The sequence below is a fragment of the Miniopterus schreibersii genome, assembly GCF_964146895.1.
Source record: "Miniopterus schreibersii genome assembly, chromosome: 5".
In the NCBI taxonomy this organism is placed as follows: domain Eukaryota; kingdom Metazoa; phylum Chordata; class Mammalia; order Chiroptera; family Miniopteridae; genus Miniopterus; species Miniopterus schreibersii.
The window spans coordinates 56,660,368-56,675,551 of NC_138106.1; the positions used below are offsets into that span (position 1 = coordinate 56,660,368).

General features: G+C 30.8%; 1 protein-coding gene across 3 annotated transcripts in view; it reads right to left on the bottom strand.

Moving 5' to 3' along the window:
* Positions 1 to 15,184, bottom strand: part of NECTIN3 (nectin cell adhesion molecule 3) — a 102,653-nt gene that overhangs the window by 47,385 nt on the left and 40,084 nt on the right. For 2 of the 3 annotated variants that reach the window (XM_081137901.1, XM_081137899.1), the window contains 3 exons: positions 13,908 to 14,025; positions 9,916 to 10,067; positions 2,041 to 3,847 (listed from right to left, as the gene is read on the bottom strand). In XM_081137901.1, the coding sequence (XP_080994027.1) occupies positions 3,267 to 3,847; positions 9,916 to 10,067; positions 13,908 to 14,025 (851 nt within the window). In that variant the 3' untranslated portion in view covers positions 2,041 to 3,266. Of the gene's footprint in view, positions 1 to 2,040; positions 3,848 to 9,915; positions 10,068 to 13,907; positions 14,026 to 15,184 lie in introns of those variants that run through there. The other variant, XM_081137900.1, reaches the window with a different exon arrangement.

The window sequence follows — 15,184 nt, forward strand, 5'->3', positions numbered from 1 at the left end:
TACAGAAATATGCCTAAGTAACCTGGAAAAAAGTATCACTGGTAAAAATTAAAATTCAATCCAAACCCAATATACCAAAAATTTGAGAAAGAAATTTTTTATAAATGTTACATTTCTAATTAATAAACAGGAAAAATAATTTGATCTATAAATCATTCCCCTATTAGAATTAAAAATTCAATAGGGGTACTTCATTTCTTCTATTTTACACTGATTACATCTACACGTAACAGTTTCTTACTTGTTTATATACTTTGTTTTAGCAGTATTTACCAAAATCAAAACCAAACACTCAAATCAGATTTCACATGTAAAATGGCTGCATTTTTCTCAAGTTTTGTACTTATACATTGTGCTTCCTACAGCCTCTTATGTTAAACATTTAGCCAATGTTATCTTTATAAAACTTTTTACTATATGGCTATCAGAAGCAATTCAGAATAAGTAGAACTTATTACTAAAAAACTTAATGGTTTATTTAATGTTAGACTTATCAAAAAGAAACCTTTTAGACAAATGGTAAAATACTAAGTCTTTAAACTACAAAGTACTTTTAAGTTTCAATGTATTTTAATAAAGAATGGCAGGAAAAATAAGACCTACATTAATCTCCATTGTAATATAGAAATATTTCAATCAGTTGTGAAAGAAAAACCTAAACTAAATACAAAAATGAAAAACCAGTTGAAAAAATAAGAAATATAAGTATATATATGGCCAAAATACTATTCTTCCATCTTTTGAGTAGGATTTTCATATATATCAATCGGCTGTGCACATCATTGATATTAAAAAGTTAATTTAACAAAAATGTTTATTTGCTACAACTGTTCATGTTTAAAAACAAGTCTTTATGTACAGTAAATACACACAAAACTCTAATAACAGTGCAATGCTTCAGAAAGCCTTAAGCACCAGTATATTCTTAAAAGTTTGAAATCGTTTAGTTTGCCAAATAGTTTAGATTAAGGATACAGAAATTTATCAAATACTCACTTGCAGCCTTCCATGCATCCTCTCCAGCCAAACACAAAAGAAACAAAAACAAACAAAGAAAAAAAACAAACCCTAACCGCGTAATGGCCACAATACAAAGGAAATTCATAATTACTAAGTATTTTTATTTTTGAATTACAGTTCTAATTTCCTTCAGATTACACTCAAGTTGAGATTAATACAGTACTGTAAATGTGACTGCTCAGATTTATAAAGCATTGCAAATTATTGTTCTAAAGATGAAATTTCTTCAAAAAAGCCACAAATTTGCATCATCCATGGTAAGAAAATTTAGACCCATTTTTCTGTGGCCATATCATTGCTGATACTTAAATAAAAAATAAATAAAGTCGCTTTAATCACAGAATATTGCCAAGAAAGTTTTTCTTCCAATGACTTAGACCAAAAGAGATTTAATATTTGTATATCAGTGGTTAATTATATTTAAGACCAATATTTTCAACAAGATATCAGTGAACTGGATAATATCCTTAACTGATATTACAGCTTTATACTAAGTGTTTGGGAAAAGAATTGGTTTCTAATTTTCAGAAAACACTAACAGTTAAAATAAAGGAAACTAGGCTATAATCATTTATAATAAAGCCTTAACTACTTGCAAAATTCTATGAACATGTTAGAACTTTGCCTTATAAACCATTTTTTTAGCTCTGACAAGAATCAGAAGGAGGGTAGTTGGGATAGTAAAAACAAAAAGTACCTACTTTGCTTTTTTATTACAAAATAATTTATTTAATTTATGATTCTCCTACTAACTTCCACTTCAATTCCCTGGCAAAACACCTAAGGCAATTCTATACAGTCCTTTTTTAAATGAATCATCAACAGAAAAAACCCATATTCTTTGGGCTTCAAAATAGTTGTCATTATTACAATTTTATAGGACTCCACCGTAGAAGCAACTTAATTACCTCACAAAGAAAATCCACATTTGAAGATTTATATAACATTTTTTTCAAGATACATTTCTGGAAAGAATATACTTAATGAATTATGAAACAAAAACAAAACAAAAAAACCTCATGATGTTTCCAGTTTTAATTGGAAAAACAAAAATCTTGAAACATATACATACATTTAGGAGGAAAAAGGATGGTTTGACAATATCCATCAGCAAGTGTTAGTGATTGGCTTTATAATTCAGATTTTTTTTGTTAAATCTCAAGTTTATCTAAATTTTTTTCCTGTATATTTACCCATTTGAACAATATCAATATTAAATGACTAAAACAACATGGTCTAGAAAATTCTTTGTATAGATTCTTGGCTGAAGTATCTCAATTCTAAAATTGGCATTCCAAAGCTAGTTTGGCCATCTTTATCCATATACTGAAATGCCCTCTCTGCACTATACTTGACTGTGTACCGTATTCTCATTCTTCTTATATTTAGGACATAAAGCATCAAAACAAACTACCACTTATTGTACTGAAATCCATGTTTACATGACTACATAAGAAATGTCCTCCAGAGATGAAAAACATTGTAATCATTATGATGTTTAAAAGGCATGTTTTTATTATTACTCTTGTATGTATTCTGGCCAAAAATATTGAGCAGCTAATTATGCTCTTCCACACATCATGTTCACTGAGTTTACTACCACAGTTTTAGTGCAACAAAATATCTTTGAAAAGCCACTCTACAGTAATTATGGCAAGGCTCATTAAAATGCAGAGGTAAAGATTCCATTTGTAGAGAAACAGAAAATAATGTTTGAAAAGGAAAGGTGTTTCATTAGACTGAATATTTTTGTATACTAAAAATATATATATAAACATTTCTTGAATTAGTCAATTTTGATGTAATATCATTTAGTGGTGATAAATTTTGAGAGGTATGTTTAACAAACATTATAATTGAGATTATAGTCTTAGGTAAACATTTAATAATACACAATGCCAAGGTAATTCCCCCCCCTTTTTTTTCTTTTTTAAATTTTTGTACCAAAAAGTCATACATTTAATGTTGACATTTCTTCTTACCTGTGTGCCTCAGACCAATAAAGTACTCTGCATTAAAATTTAAATCTTGAGACAGTAGTACAGCATTGAAAAAAAATTGTAAAGCAGCTCAGATACATTGAACCCAGATTTTACATTTTCATCTGTCAAATTAGATATAAAAAGCAAGCTTGAAAATCAAGGTGTAAAAGCTTATTCTTCCTCAAGAAAAAGTATGAACAATCTGAAAATGATCAACTAGTATGAATGAAACATTGTACATAGTTAAGTCACATTTAGTGGTTGCTAAACATACCACTCCCTCCTGGAAATTACAGAACCGTCTACGTGTGAAACCAAGTCATCTTCATTTTCATCATAATGTTCATCACTGACGAACTTCATTCCCATTTTTAGATCTTCATAATAATCCATTGGTCTTTCAAATCTATTGAGATTTTCTACATTGTTCCACTGTGTTTTTTCAGGCTCTTCTAAATAGTCTTTCCGTATTAGATTGTTCACTGGATTTTTGTTTTCTTTTTTTACACTGTCTGGGTAAGAATCAAGCTCATCTTGTTGAAGGACATCTATTTGAGATTCTTTTTGCATATCTGATGGTGGAATGTAGTTCTTGGCAAAGTAGTCTCCACGAAACGTCCGTCTTCTCCTATAGTAGTATATCCCAGCCAAAACACTTACAAGTATTAGGAAAAGAGCCCCACCCACTACACTAGCAATGATTGTGCCAATTGTGTCATCCTTAATTGTTGCCAAAGTTGACAATGGGAAGGGCAATTTTTTTACTTCTTTTGTTAGATCTTCAATGTCAGCAGTTGAGAGATGCCACTGAATTGTAGGCTGAAGAGTGGTAGTAGTAGGAGGATCTAATGGAAACAGTAAAGATAGACAAGACACAGAAAGGCAAAGAATGTCAATGCAGGCTGATTCAGCGGCAAGTTGAAAAGACAGCACAGTTAATGAATATATATTCATAGTAATAATAGTTTTTCATTCTTAATTTAAGATTAGAATGTACTTCCAAATTTTTAAAAAATAACAAAACTGACAGTCAATTTTCAAGGTAGTTAAAGGAGTGAAATATTATGTACAGTGTATATCCTAAATTATTCTAGTCCAAGCTTAAACATGACATTGTACTCAAAGAAATGGTTTTTTTGTTTTTTTAATGAAGAGCATTACTTAAGTGTCCTATATACCGCTGGCTTAAGAATTATCATACCAAAAATTAAATTAAATAATTCAAATGTAAATTTTTTTAGCCAGTAGCACAAGAAAACAAAAAAAGATTGAAAAAAATTAAAGTTTTCTTAATATCCATTTTACCTAATATAGTTTTTTTGGTAAGATCTGAACTTATTTATAAAAGAATGAAAAACTATAGAAACTTGTTAAGTGGTCACAGAATAAGCTGTTGGTTTAATAATTCTCTCAAAAATATTTTTTAAATAAAGATAACTTCAATTTTTAAAAAGGACTTACATAGTACATACCATTATTTAGTAATTAAAAAATTAAAAGCATACTCAAACAGTTGTTAGCCAAAAGGGCTATTATCAAATGAGACTTACAAAGTAAAAACAAGTAAACTATAAAATATTATAAAAATGTCGTCATTGTGTCTATACCGCATGGGCAAAATATCTGACCATTTAGAAAATTGAGGGATTTCAACCATATCTGCACACAATTTAATGTTACATTGCTTTAGGATGGAGTCTCAAAAAAGTAGCTAATATTTTAGAGAGAACATTCTAATAATACTTAAATATTAGATGCAAATGATCCTGTGTATTGCCATTAGAATACAGATAAAATAGCCATTAATATTAAAAAGCAACTAAACATAAACAGTAAAAATTAAAGATTGGTTAATTATCAATTAGGTGGTATTTGTAGGTCATGTTACATAATACTCTAGAGTTTGAAGACAGGATGAGACTAAAAAATCTTGAATTTCTTCATCAATAAAAATAAAATGACCCAAATGGTAATCTCCTATTATTAATTTTTAAATGAGTGGTACTGATAGAGCTTTTAAAAAATGATTGTTAGAAAAATACTAAATCTACATGGGATAAGTTATTCTAAAATTACAAGCTAAAGAAAAATACTTACTGAAACAGGTTTCATCACGGAATGCCATATGTATAGAATGTGGTAAAAATTTAGCAAGTACAGTATAAAATGTAATAAGTACAGTATAACTAATTTCCTATCAGTGTAAACCAATATAATAGGCAATCATGTCAAGTACCTTGAAGTGACTAATAGTTATTATATGTAAGTGAATCAAAGTAAGTGAATTTGTGAGAAAATATTCACTAGCTGAACAAATTTAATCTTAAAAATAAAACAACTGTGGAATTACAGGATCATTTCTAGTACAGTATTCAAGTAGTAAAGCCTCATATAATCCAACTTCACAGAGCCAGGCTATTAAAGAAATAAACTAAAAATTAATCATTTGGCAGACAACTCATGTATTTTCTGAGGAGGGAGGACTAATGGAAAAGTCAAGTTTTAAATATTAAATGTCATCTTTACAATGATTCCCAAAGAAAAAGTATTAAAATAAACTGGCATCAGCATGTTTAAATAAAAGTAGAAATCACCTAAGTAATTATTTATAACTCATACATTTTTATGCACATAAAATTTTTAAAGTTTTTAATAGCTCTTAATGAAATGCTATTTTTCTCAGAACAGTGCATATACCTGAGCTTTCACCAAGTATAAGATATATCAACATTTTTACCAAGTTTCCTAAATACAACAATCCCTGAAATTTACTATTTCTACTTGGAATGTTCTTGATGTGCACACACACGGGTATCTGTCTAACTCAAAATTAACAAAACATAGCTTTCAGAAAAATCTAACTTAAAAAAAGAAAATAGGAGTACCCCAAAAATACCTATTTAAAAACCTTGTTATTTAATTTTGTCAGGAGTTCTGGAAATTTTTTAGCTTACCTCAACCAGTGTTAAAAATAGCATAGTCTCACTATTAATATGATTGCGTGAAAGTGGGACTAGTGTTAATACTATATTATTTTGTATTTTTAAGCAATGGACATATAACAATGCATACAACATTTATTCATATTTTCTAATTGTTGCCCTCCTCCAAGATAATTACAGTGAAAGTCACAATTCATGTAAGGAGGTAGAGAGACTAGTATTTCAAAATCACCATTAGGTACTTATTTATCATTATTTAAAATGCTTCCCAACAGCATTTCTTATTTTTTCAGACATTATTTTTTTATATTCCTTGCTGACCATGTGATAAATGAGTATATAACAAATGCAATGAGCTATAGACTGAGTTCTCCACACCTAAATGAAGAACTTCTTAAGTTTCTTTTTCAAATTAATGAGTTCTGCCAAATAGGGAAAGAAAAACAAAAAGTCGAGTGAGGCTACTGTAGCTATAAAGTATATTTTAGCATAATAATTACTATGTTAAAAATTAAATTAATTCATTTCTTTTCTTTTAGACTTTATGTGAATTCTTTAAGTAAACAAAATCTATGAATTTTAAAGCTTAAGGACTGCTAAGAATGTGTGGATTATTAAGCCTGATAATATGTATGGATCTTAAAATTAGTATGATTTGAAATTCAAGATTTTCATAGAAATGTACTTTGAGTTTTAGGCAGGGGGGAACTTATGCAATACATAAAAATTTGCCTCCCTATTCTCAAAGAAAAGTAAGAGGTATCATGGAAAAATACTCAAAAAGCAACTAGAAAAACACATATTGGACAAAGAGTCACATAAGAACTGAAGTAGACTATCACAGTTTTGAATCAATCACCTCTTGTCTAAAATCTTATGTTTATCAACGTGGGAAATGTATAATAAAATTGTGAACAATTTCTCAAACAGAGTTGCTAGCTCTGTTCTGAGTAGAACTTTCAGTCTTCAGTCATAAGACATTCCTTTTACAAATATTTTTAGTAATCATTTCAGAAAATTATAAATATCAATTTTAATACTGAGGTAAAAAAATTTTCTAATGCAAAAGATTAACTGATCATTTACTCTGTGTTAATTATGATCTTTTATTCTGATAAAAGCCTAGTAGGCTTTATTAGTCATTTTGGAAAGACAGTATTTTATCTAGGATACGTGATATACTCCAAGAAGCTCTTAGAGGATTTAAATAAACTCAGCATAGTGTACTGTATTAAACACTGTGGATAAAAAAGTAAAGTCTATTTCTTGATGGTTTCTTGAAGAAAACTCTCTCATATAATGCTATCTTTTTCTTATGTCCTTAGTGGCAATTAACTGTGATTTTTCACATTTACTCAAAATTATTTCCCCTCTTAGAAAACTTAGTAGAGAACGACTTAAAAATATGTAAAGTTTATTACCAGTTACTTTGTAAAAAAAAGTTACATAAAATCAAACAAATTTATTCATTCATGCAACAAAAATTCACTGAACACCTACTATGTGCTAATAAACATTATTGCAGATGATGGGAATACAGTAGTGATTAAAGCAGACAAAAGTCCTGCCCTCCTAGGAATTATGGTCTAGTCTGGGTAAAAAGAAACAAGCGTATAAAAAATTAAAATAAAATAATAAAATAAAATAAAATACACAGTGTGTCACATGGCAATATGTATGGTAAAGAAAAATAAGGTAGAAAAGGACAAATTAGTAGAGAGGCTAGAAGAGAAAGGTTTTAATTTTAAATACAATTATGAAGGTGATATTTGATAAAGACCTAAAGAAAGTGAGAAAAAAAGCTATGAGGATATCTGAAGAACATTCAAGGCAGTGCAAACAGCAAGTGTAAAGATTCTGAGGTAGAAATGTGCATGTTGTTTTCAAAGAACAGCAAAGAGGCCAGTGTGATTGAAACTAAATGAGCAAGAGATATAATGAGAAATGAGGTCAAAGAGATAATCTAGGGCCAGGACATGTACAGAGTCTTATAAGTCACTGTAAAGACTTTGTTTTTATTGTGTGTAAAATGGAAAGTCCATGGAAGGTTTAAAAGAGAGGCATGGCATGATCTGACATACTCATTTGATGACAGATTGTAAGTAGAAAGATTAAATCGCTGTTCTAATAGTTAAGTAAGAGTTGCTGATGGCTTCGACCAGAATATATGAAACAGAAGTGGAGAATTGGTAAGGTTCTGTATATAACACAATGGGAGAGCTGACAATTTGTTGATGAAATGAGTGGAGTCTGAGGAAAAAAAATCAGAATCAAAGATAAGTATTAAGGATTATACCTTCAGACAAAGTAAGGACAGAGCTACCAATAAGTGAAAGGAGGAAGACTAATGGAGGAAGAGATTTAGTGGCAAGGGGCAGGAGAAAGATCAGGACCTCAGTTTTTCATGTTAAGTTGTAAATGCCTATTTATACTTCTATAAAGGGTTAATAATCACTAATAGGCAGTTGGACACACGAGTCAGGAGTACTAGGAAGTGAACCCAGAATGTCAAAAGATATTAATTTAGGATATCACCGATGTAATCAGTATATAAAAGATTTCCAAATTGAGCCTTAATATTAAATGATTACATAATTATAACACATTGAGTCCAAGATTTACAAGTAGTAACTTCTCACACCAAATTTTGTACAACAGAAACAAAAAGTAAGCAGTCTTTAAATAAGTACATTGTAAATATGTATTTCCTGTGGATCTTTTTAATAAAATATCTCCAAGGGAAGAAAGAGAGACCAGTATACTAATATTTAATCTTATTTTGATTTCCACCAAAGCACTGCTGCTGGAAAAAAGCGATACTAGGGATGTACACAGCTCTAAGCTTCTTGTGAGATTCATGCAAAAAAAATTTTTTTTTAAATGAGTCCATATCATATGCCAGGCATTAACTAAGTGGTAAAGTAAATGAACACCAACTGTTTAAATGTGAGGATAGATAAGTAAATAAATAAATATACAACTACAAATTGTAATAAATAATACGGGGGACTTTTCTTAGATTGAGTGATCATACAAGGACAGAATATAACATAAAAACACACTTAAAATTTCTCTAAAATCTCTGATTTAGTTTTAGATTTGAACAGAAATGAAAATCTTAACTACCTATTACAGAATTACCATACAAACCTGCATTTCTCAAAGTTCTCTTCCTTTTGTCTTTAAGTTTCCATGTTAGGCATCAAGATTGCTGCATTCTTATAGTCAGTAAGGAGATGCTCAAAATAGTTTACATAATTTGTAAAAATAAGAATTCCATTGACAATTTATTATTTATAGCCACACCCAGGAAACAATATATTTTTAGCTCTAACTATATTTTGTGAATATTCAAATTTTTACTGTCAAATTAACAAAAACTTTCACGGTGAAACAAATGGACTGTGAATAATCTAAGTCCTTAAACAATAAAAGACATCTTAAATTTTATTTCATTAGAACATTTTCATCAGTAGCATTCTTACTTCACCTCTCAGTAATCTAATATAGCATAGTAACATACTGAGTGATGATGTTATTTAACAAGCCAGGTAATCAAAGCTGATTTCCTATTTATCAGACACTTGTGTGCAGAGTATCCACCAAAAACAAACAAAAAACCCCAATGTTCGTTCTTGGTGTAAAGACAAAAGAACCTAGAAAGGCACACACCACCCATAAAATAAATTAATACTATTTAACTATAAATTCAACTATACACATAGGTTTTAAACTGTGCATAAAGTTGCTGCATAAACATTGTGACAATTCTTTAAGTAAAGGAATGCCACTTTACACATGTTTTCAGACAGAGTTAGTTTAGTATATGTTTTGAATTATTTGGAAAATCATAGACTGAGGAACCTCTATCTTCACAAGTATAAATGGCCACCATGATTACAGTGTTACTATTGTGACTATCACTGCAGGAATAATTCAAGTACTCACTCTGCAAGTAGACAGTAACTCACCTGAAATGTAGATGACCTTCTGATCACTTCTCTGACCAAGGGAATTGGTCACTTTACAGACATAAACACCAGAATAATTGAAACTCAGTGGATGGACAAAATGAAGAGTATTGTCTGAAGCCAATAAGCCATCAGGCCACTGTCCATCCAACCTAGATTTGAAAAAGCATAAAATGATTTATATATTCTCGGTCTCTATTCATTGACAGCTGTTTAAACAAGATATTAACTTTTAAGGTGTTAGTGAGAGAACCAGCATCCTATGGGGAAACTTGACTATGAAATGGAAGTATGTACTACATTATGAATTTTTATTTTAATAAAGTTGAACTAACAGGTAAAGTCCGTTAAGAATTCTTTCAAAATATCAATTCATACAGGTATACCTTAGTTAATATATTAGAATGGGAAGGAAGGAGAGAAAGAATTATGTGATTTTCAAGAATTATATTCAGAAAACTAGAAAATTAGAAAAACATTATTTGAAGGCATACTCATATTATCAAAGGAATCAAAATAATTATCCGTGAATTATGAACCTACTCATGTTATATCTATAATTTTCTTAATGGAAAGTCATCTCATTTAAGTACTTCTGTTTTAGCACTTACTGTAATATATTTAAGAAGCATCATTTAATGCAAGACAAGTCTATACTATGCCCCATCTAAAGATGGTTAGTTTTTAAGCCACCGAAAAGGGTCTTTTTATAAAATAATTTCATTTGTAAGGTGGACATCTGTGACAATAAAAACCAAGGCACTATTTGGTATCAGTAACTCTTTTTAAATGGTGCCTATACTAACTTGGCTAAGAGGTCCTATCTAATATATTACTATAAACCATAATGGGAAATAAAATCCCACTATAAGAACTCTAGCCCAGCCAGGCCTGGCCCAGTGGTTGAGCGTCAGCCTAGGATCGAGAAGACTGTAGTTTGATTCCCAGTCAGGGCACATGCCCAGGCTGCAGGATTGATCCCCTGTCAGGGGCGTGCAGGAGGCAGCCGATCAATGACTCTCTCTCATCATTGATGTTTCTATCTCTCTCTCTCCCTCTCCCTTCCTCTCTCTGAAATCAATAAAGATATATTTTAAAAAAAGAAAAGAAAAAAAATAACTTTAACGCCATTCACTGCAATGGAACTAAGTATATTGCTATACATCATTTTTACAGCCTTAGGGTACCCCCCCAAAAAACCCCACCAATAGGTCTTTCTTTTAAAACCAGTTCTAAAGGCCATTATCTTTTTTTTTTTTAAAGAAAAGAGTTTTACCCCTTTTTCTTACTATAGTTTGAGTTAAGTAGATCTTCAAAAAGTTAATTCACTTCCTCACTCAGTCATCCACTATTTACCCTACTCTCCTCTGCTAGTGTTGCTTAGATGCAAAGCTACATTAAGATTTGGTGCTTGCTTTCAATGATCTAAATACTAGTAGGAGACCAAGAATTAATTACAAAGAAAATAAAAACAAAGAATAATAAAACAGTCGAATGAAGCAAATCAACACTGGAGAACAGGAGGGATGATTTCATTCTGATTCCCACGGGCAGTAGGTGAAAGAACAATCAGTAAAATCTTTCAGTTGCCAGTACTTTAATTTAGCAATGAAGAGAACAAAGGTAATATTCTAATGGTTAAAAAAACAAAAACACTCAACTTCCTTCTTAAGAGAACTTTGGAAAGAACATTTTTACAAACATCAGCTTTCAAAAGGTGAATTCTTTTACTAAGAGGATAAGAATAAATATAAACTATATCTTTCCAACTATCCCTACTTTGGGGCCCAAATTTGAATCCCTTTAATTCTGGCAAATAGAAAAATGTCTTATAATCCTTTAAATTGTTTACTCATATGAACCACAGTGAGAAAAATCTAAGTATCACATTGAACTTGCAAAAAATGACATTCTAAGTGCCTTCTGTGCTCATGCACCTATGTTCATTATTTATATTCAGTCTCTACCCTCATAAAAACTCTGTAAAGTACTATGACGACTTCCTCAAAAAAGGGCATCTACAAGCAGATACTAGGATGAGAATCCAGAATTATACAACTTTTAGCAATACTCTATATCTTAACCAATGACTGTTTCCCACTTTTAAGAAAATGTAAATGAAAGGCCATCCCTACTTTTAAAACTGTATATTTGTTTAAAGGCAACAGATTGACCAAACATACGATTTCCTCACATTCACAAAATCCCACCTAAAACAAGAGCAAAGGAATTAAAGCTATGTTAAAAACCTATGAGAAAGAGAATAAGAGGTAGAATTCATCAGATAAGATTCAAACTTTTAGAAGACAGAAAACAGATGGAGAAAACAATGTATGCTTTAGGCCAGTGTTTCTGTCAGAAGTGATTTTTGTCTCCAGGGAACATACAACATGTCTGAAGGTATTTTTGGTTGTAGCAAGCGGGGTAGAGGGGAGGGAAAGAGGAAGTGGGGAGATGAGGTGATACTGGTTCTAGAGATTAAAAGTCAGGGAAACTGCTAAACATCCTAAAATTAATAGGGCTGCCTCCCACAAAAAGATTAATCCAGCCCAAAATATCAACAGCCCCAGATTTGTAAAGCTCTGCTTTGGGCTGAAGTAGTGCTCACAAGGAGGCATATGGATGAGAGAGAAGCCACTTTGGCCCAGAGAACTCAAAACAGAGTGAGGCAAGGGGCTAGAGATAAGAACATTAGTTGAAAGTTAAAAAACAAAATAATAGACAACACACCCAACTCTATATAGACACCAGGCATTTATGTTTAGGCAAAAGAATGAAGGTTAATTCAATACATAAACTGAATGGCCATGAAGAAAAGACTTCTACCCTTTCATAGGTGACATCAGAAGCTTCCCCAGAGAAATAACCACCTCTCCATCTGGTCACTCTGAATGGAATCTACTAATGAGTAATCCCCACTATGGGAAGAGTTTCCACTCAGCATTTTAACTTAATGCAACACTGTGAAATAACTAGACAACTGAGAAAACTAAGGAATACCTACAGAATGACAAAAAACAAGAAAAAAATAGGAGGAAAAAGGAGACAATAGGTAAAAAAAAAAAAAAAAAAAGTCTGCAGAGGTAAGAACTCTACTATCCCTAGGAGAAAACAAGAAGATACTATACCCATAAACTAATAAAAGTATGGTATGAAAATGAAGAGAGAATAAGAAAATGTTCTTAGAAAATAAAAGTATGCCCCAATTTTTTAAATCATGGGGTGGGGGAATCAAGCAAGTCTCCTAGAAATAATAAAAATATCTGAAAAATACAAAAGGATATTTAGTATAGAACAGAAAAAAAAGGGGGGGAGAAAGGAGGGAAATGAGCAAAAAAAATAAGAAAATTACCCACAGTTGATAAATACAACTCTCTAGATTGAAGGAGCCCCTAAATATTGAGAAATATGAATGAAAACATTACTGTAACAGTTGAAATTTCATAATTAAAGAGAATTAAGAATATTCATAGTATGCTACACAAGTAAAAACAAGCAATTAGCTTCAGACAAAAGAAAACAGAATTCCAGTATACTACTTTGCTCTCAGTAAATAATATTTACCTGTCACAAAGAGACAAATAATAATTACAGAATTTAACTAAAAGTAGCTTAATTTCACTGGGACTATGAAAGGTAGGAATATGTATATGAGTATACACATGTATGAAGGGGTAGATATAAAATTAAATTTTCATCATGATAAGAAGTAGATAGCATTAAAAATTACTAAATCAAGAAGCAACAGTTTAAGACCTATAACGGTTACTATCAGATGCTAAAATCATTAAAGTAGTCTCTGAGGAACAGAACAGTGGTTGATAGGAAGGTGGGGAGAAGCGGAATAGGAGAACATTTAGAAACCCTTCATTTATTTTAATTTTCAGCTATTACTATAATCATATATTACACTGATAGAAGACAACTTTATGCATTTAAGAATACTTTTCACCTTTAAATAAACTCTTTTTAGAAATATCTAACATTATTACCTGCTCCACACAGATTTGAAGGGTGGTGGATTTGCATCAGCATTACACTTGAGATTAACACCTTTTCTTCCTACAAACCAATTTCCATCATAGCCTGTTACTGAAACCTCAGGAGCATCTATAAGATAAATTCATGACAGAACAGATTATCTCTTGTTAATGATAAATATACAATGATAAAGCACAAACATAATAAACTTTAGGATAACAAATAATTTTTCCTTCTCTCAATATACATAACCAATATGGAAGACAGTACTCAATAAATATTAGTTGACCAAATGAGTAAATAAATGAACATGAGTACTCAAACATTAAGCAAATATAAGCATGTACAGTTCTAATTATAATCACTGAATGTAAGAATATTCACAAACCTATAATCACCAAAAGCAAATATAAGAGTCCTATTTTGAAAAATGTAGATCTATATGAAAATACATTAAGTACTTTATTTGATAATGAGGAATGGTATTTAAGTACAAAGTCACCATATAAAACAGTTTTTAATGAAATGTTTAATCTGAAAGGCAGTCTCCCCAAAGAGATATCAAGTCAATTATAGTTAATTAATAATCTACGGGCATGCAGAGATTCGACACAAACTTTCTAAGACTATAATTATAACTTAGGTAAATTATCTAAGACTTCAACTGTTCTAAAACATGAACTTGCATCCATTCAATGTGCGCAAAGGTCTTTTAGCATATATGCAATATAATTAGTTAAATGAGCAATTATTCATGTCTACGAGCAATATAAATTTATGCCTTCAAACTACAAAATCCAATACTAATCATTCATTCAACCACCATAATGTTTAGTTCCTAATAAGTGACAGTAACTGTTTTAGGTGTTTGGTATACATATAGACTCTATATTCGTAAAATTATATTTTAATAGTAATAGAAAAATGAACATTGAAAAACTATTTAACTAAAACCTGTTATAGCAAAGAATAGTATGCTAAGACAGAAGACAAGAGGAAGGGCCTAATTTAGATTGGGGATGAGGTTGGGGATGTCATGAAAGACTTAAATAAGGAACTAATACTCATACAAGGTACAGGGGACCCTCCATCTTTCTGTGACCTACATAGTAAATTAGATAAATAGTACATGGTCAGATGGGAGGTTAGAGAGAGACCATGTTAGTCTTTAACTATGTCAGAAAAGCCTGACCTACTATCAAGCAAGGTTCACAAAAAGGTAGTAAAAAAATTAAACTTTCACTAAAGTATAATAATCTTAGAATTTTAAAAAAGAAATGCCTGCCTC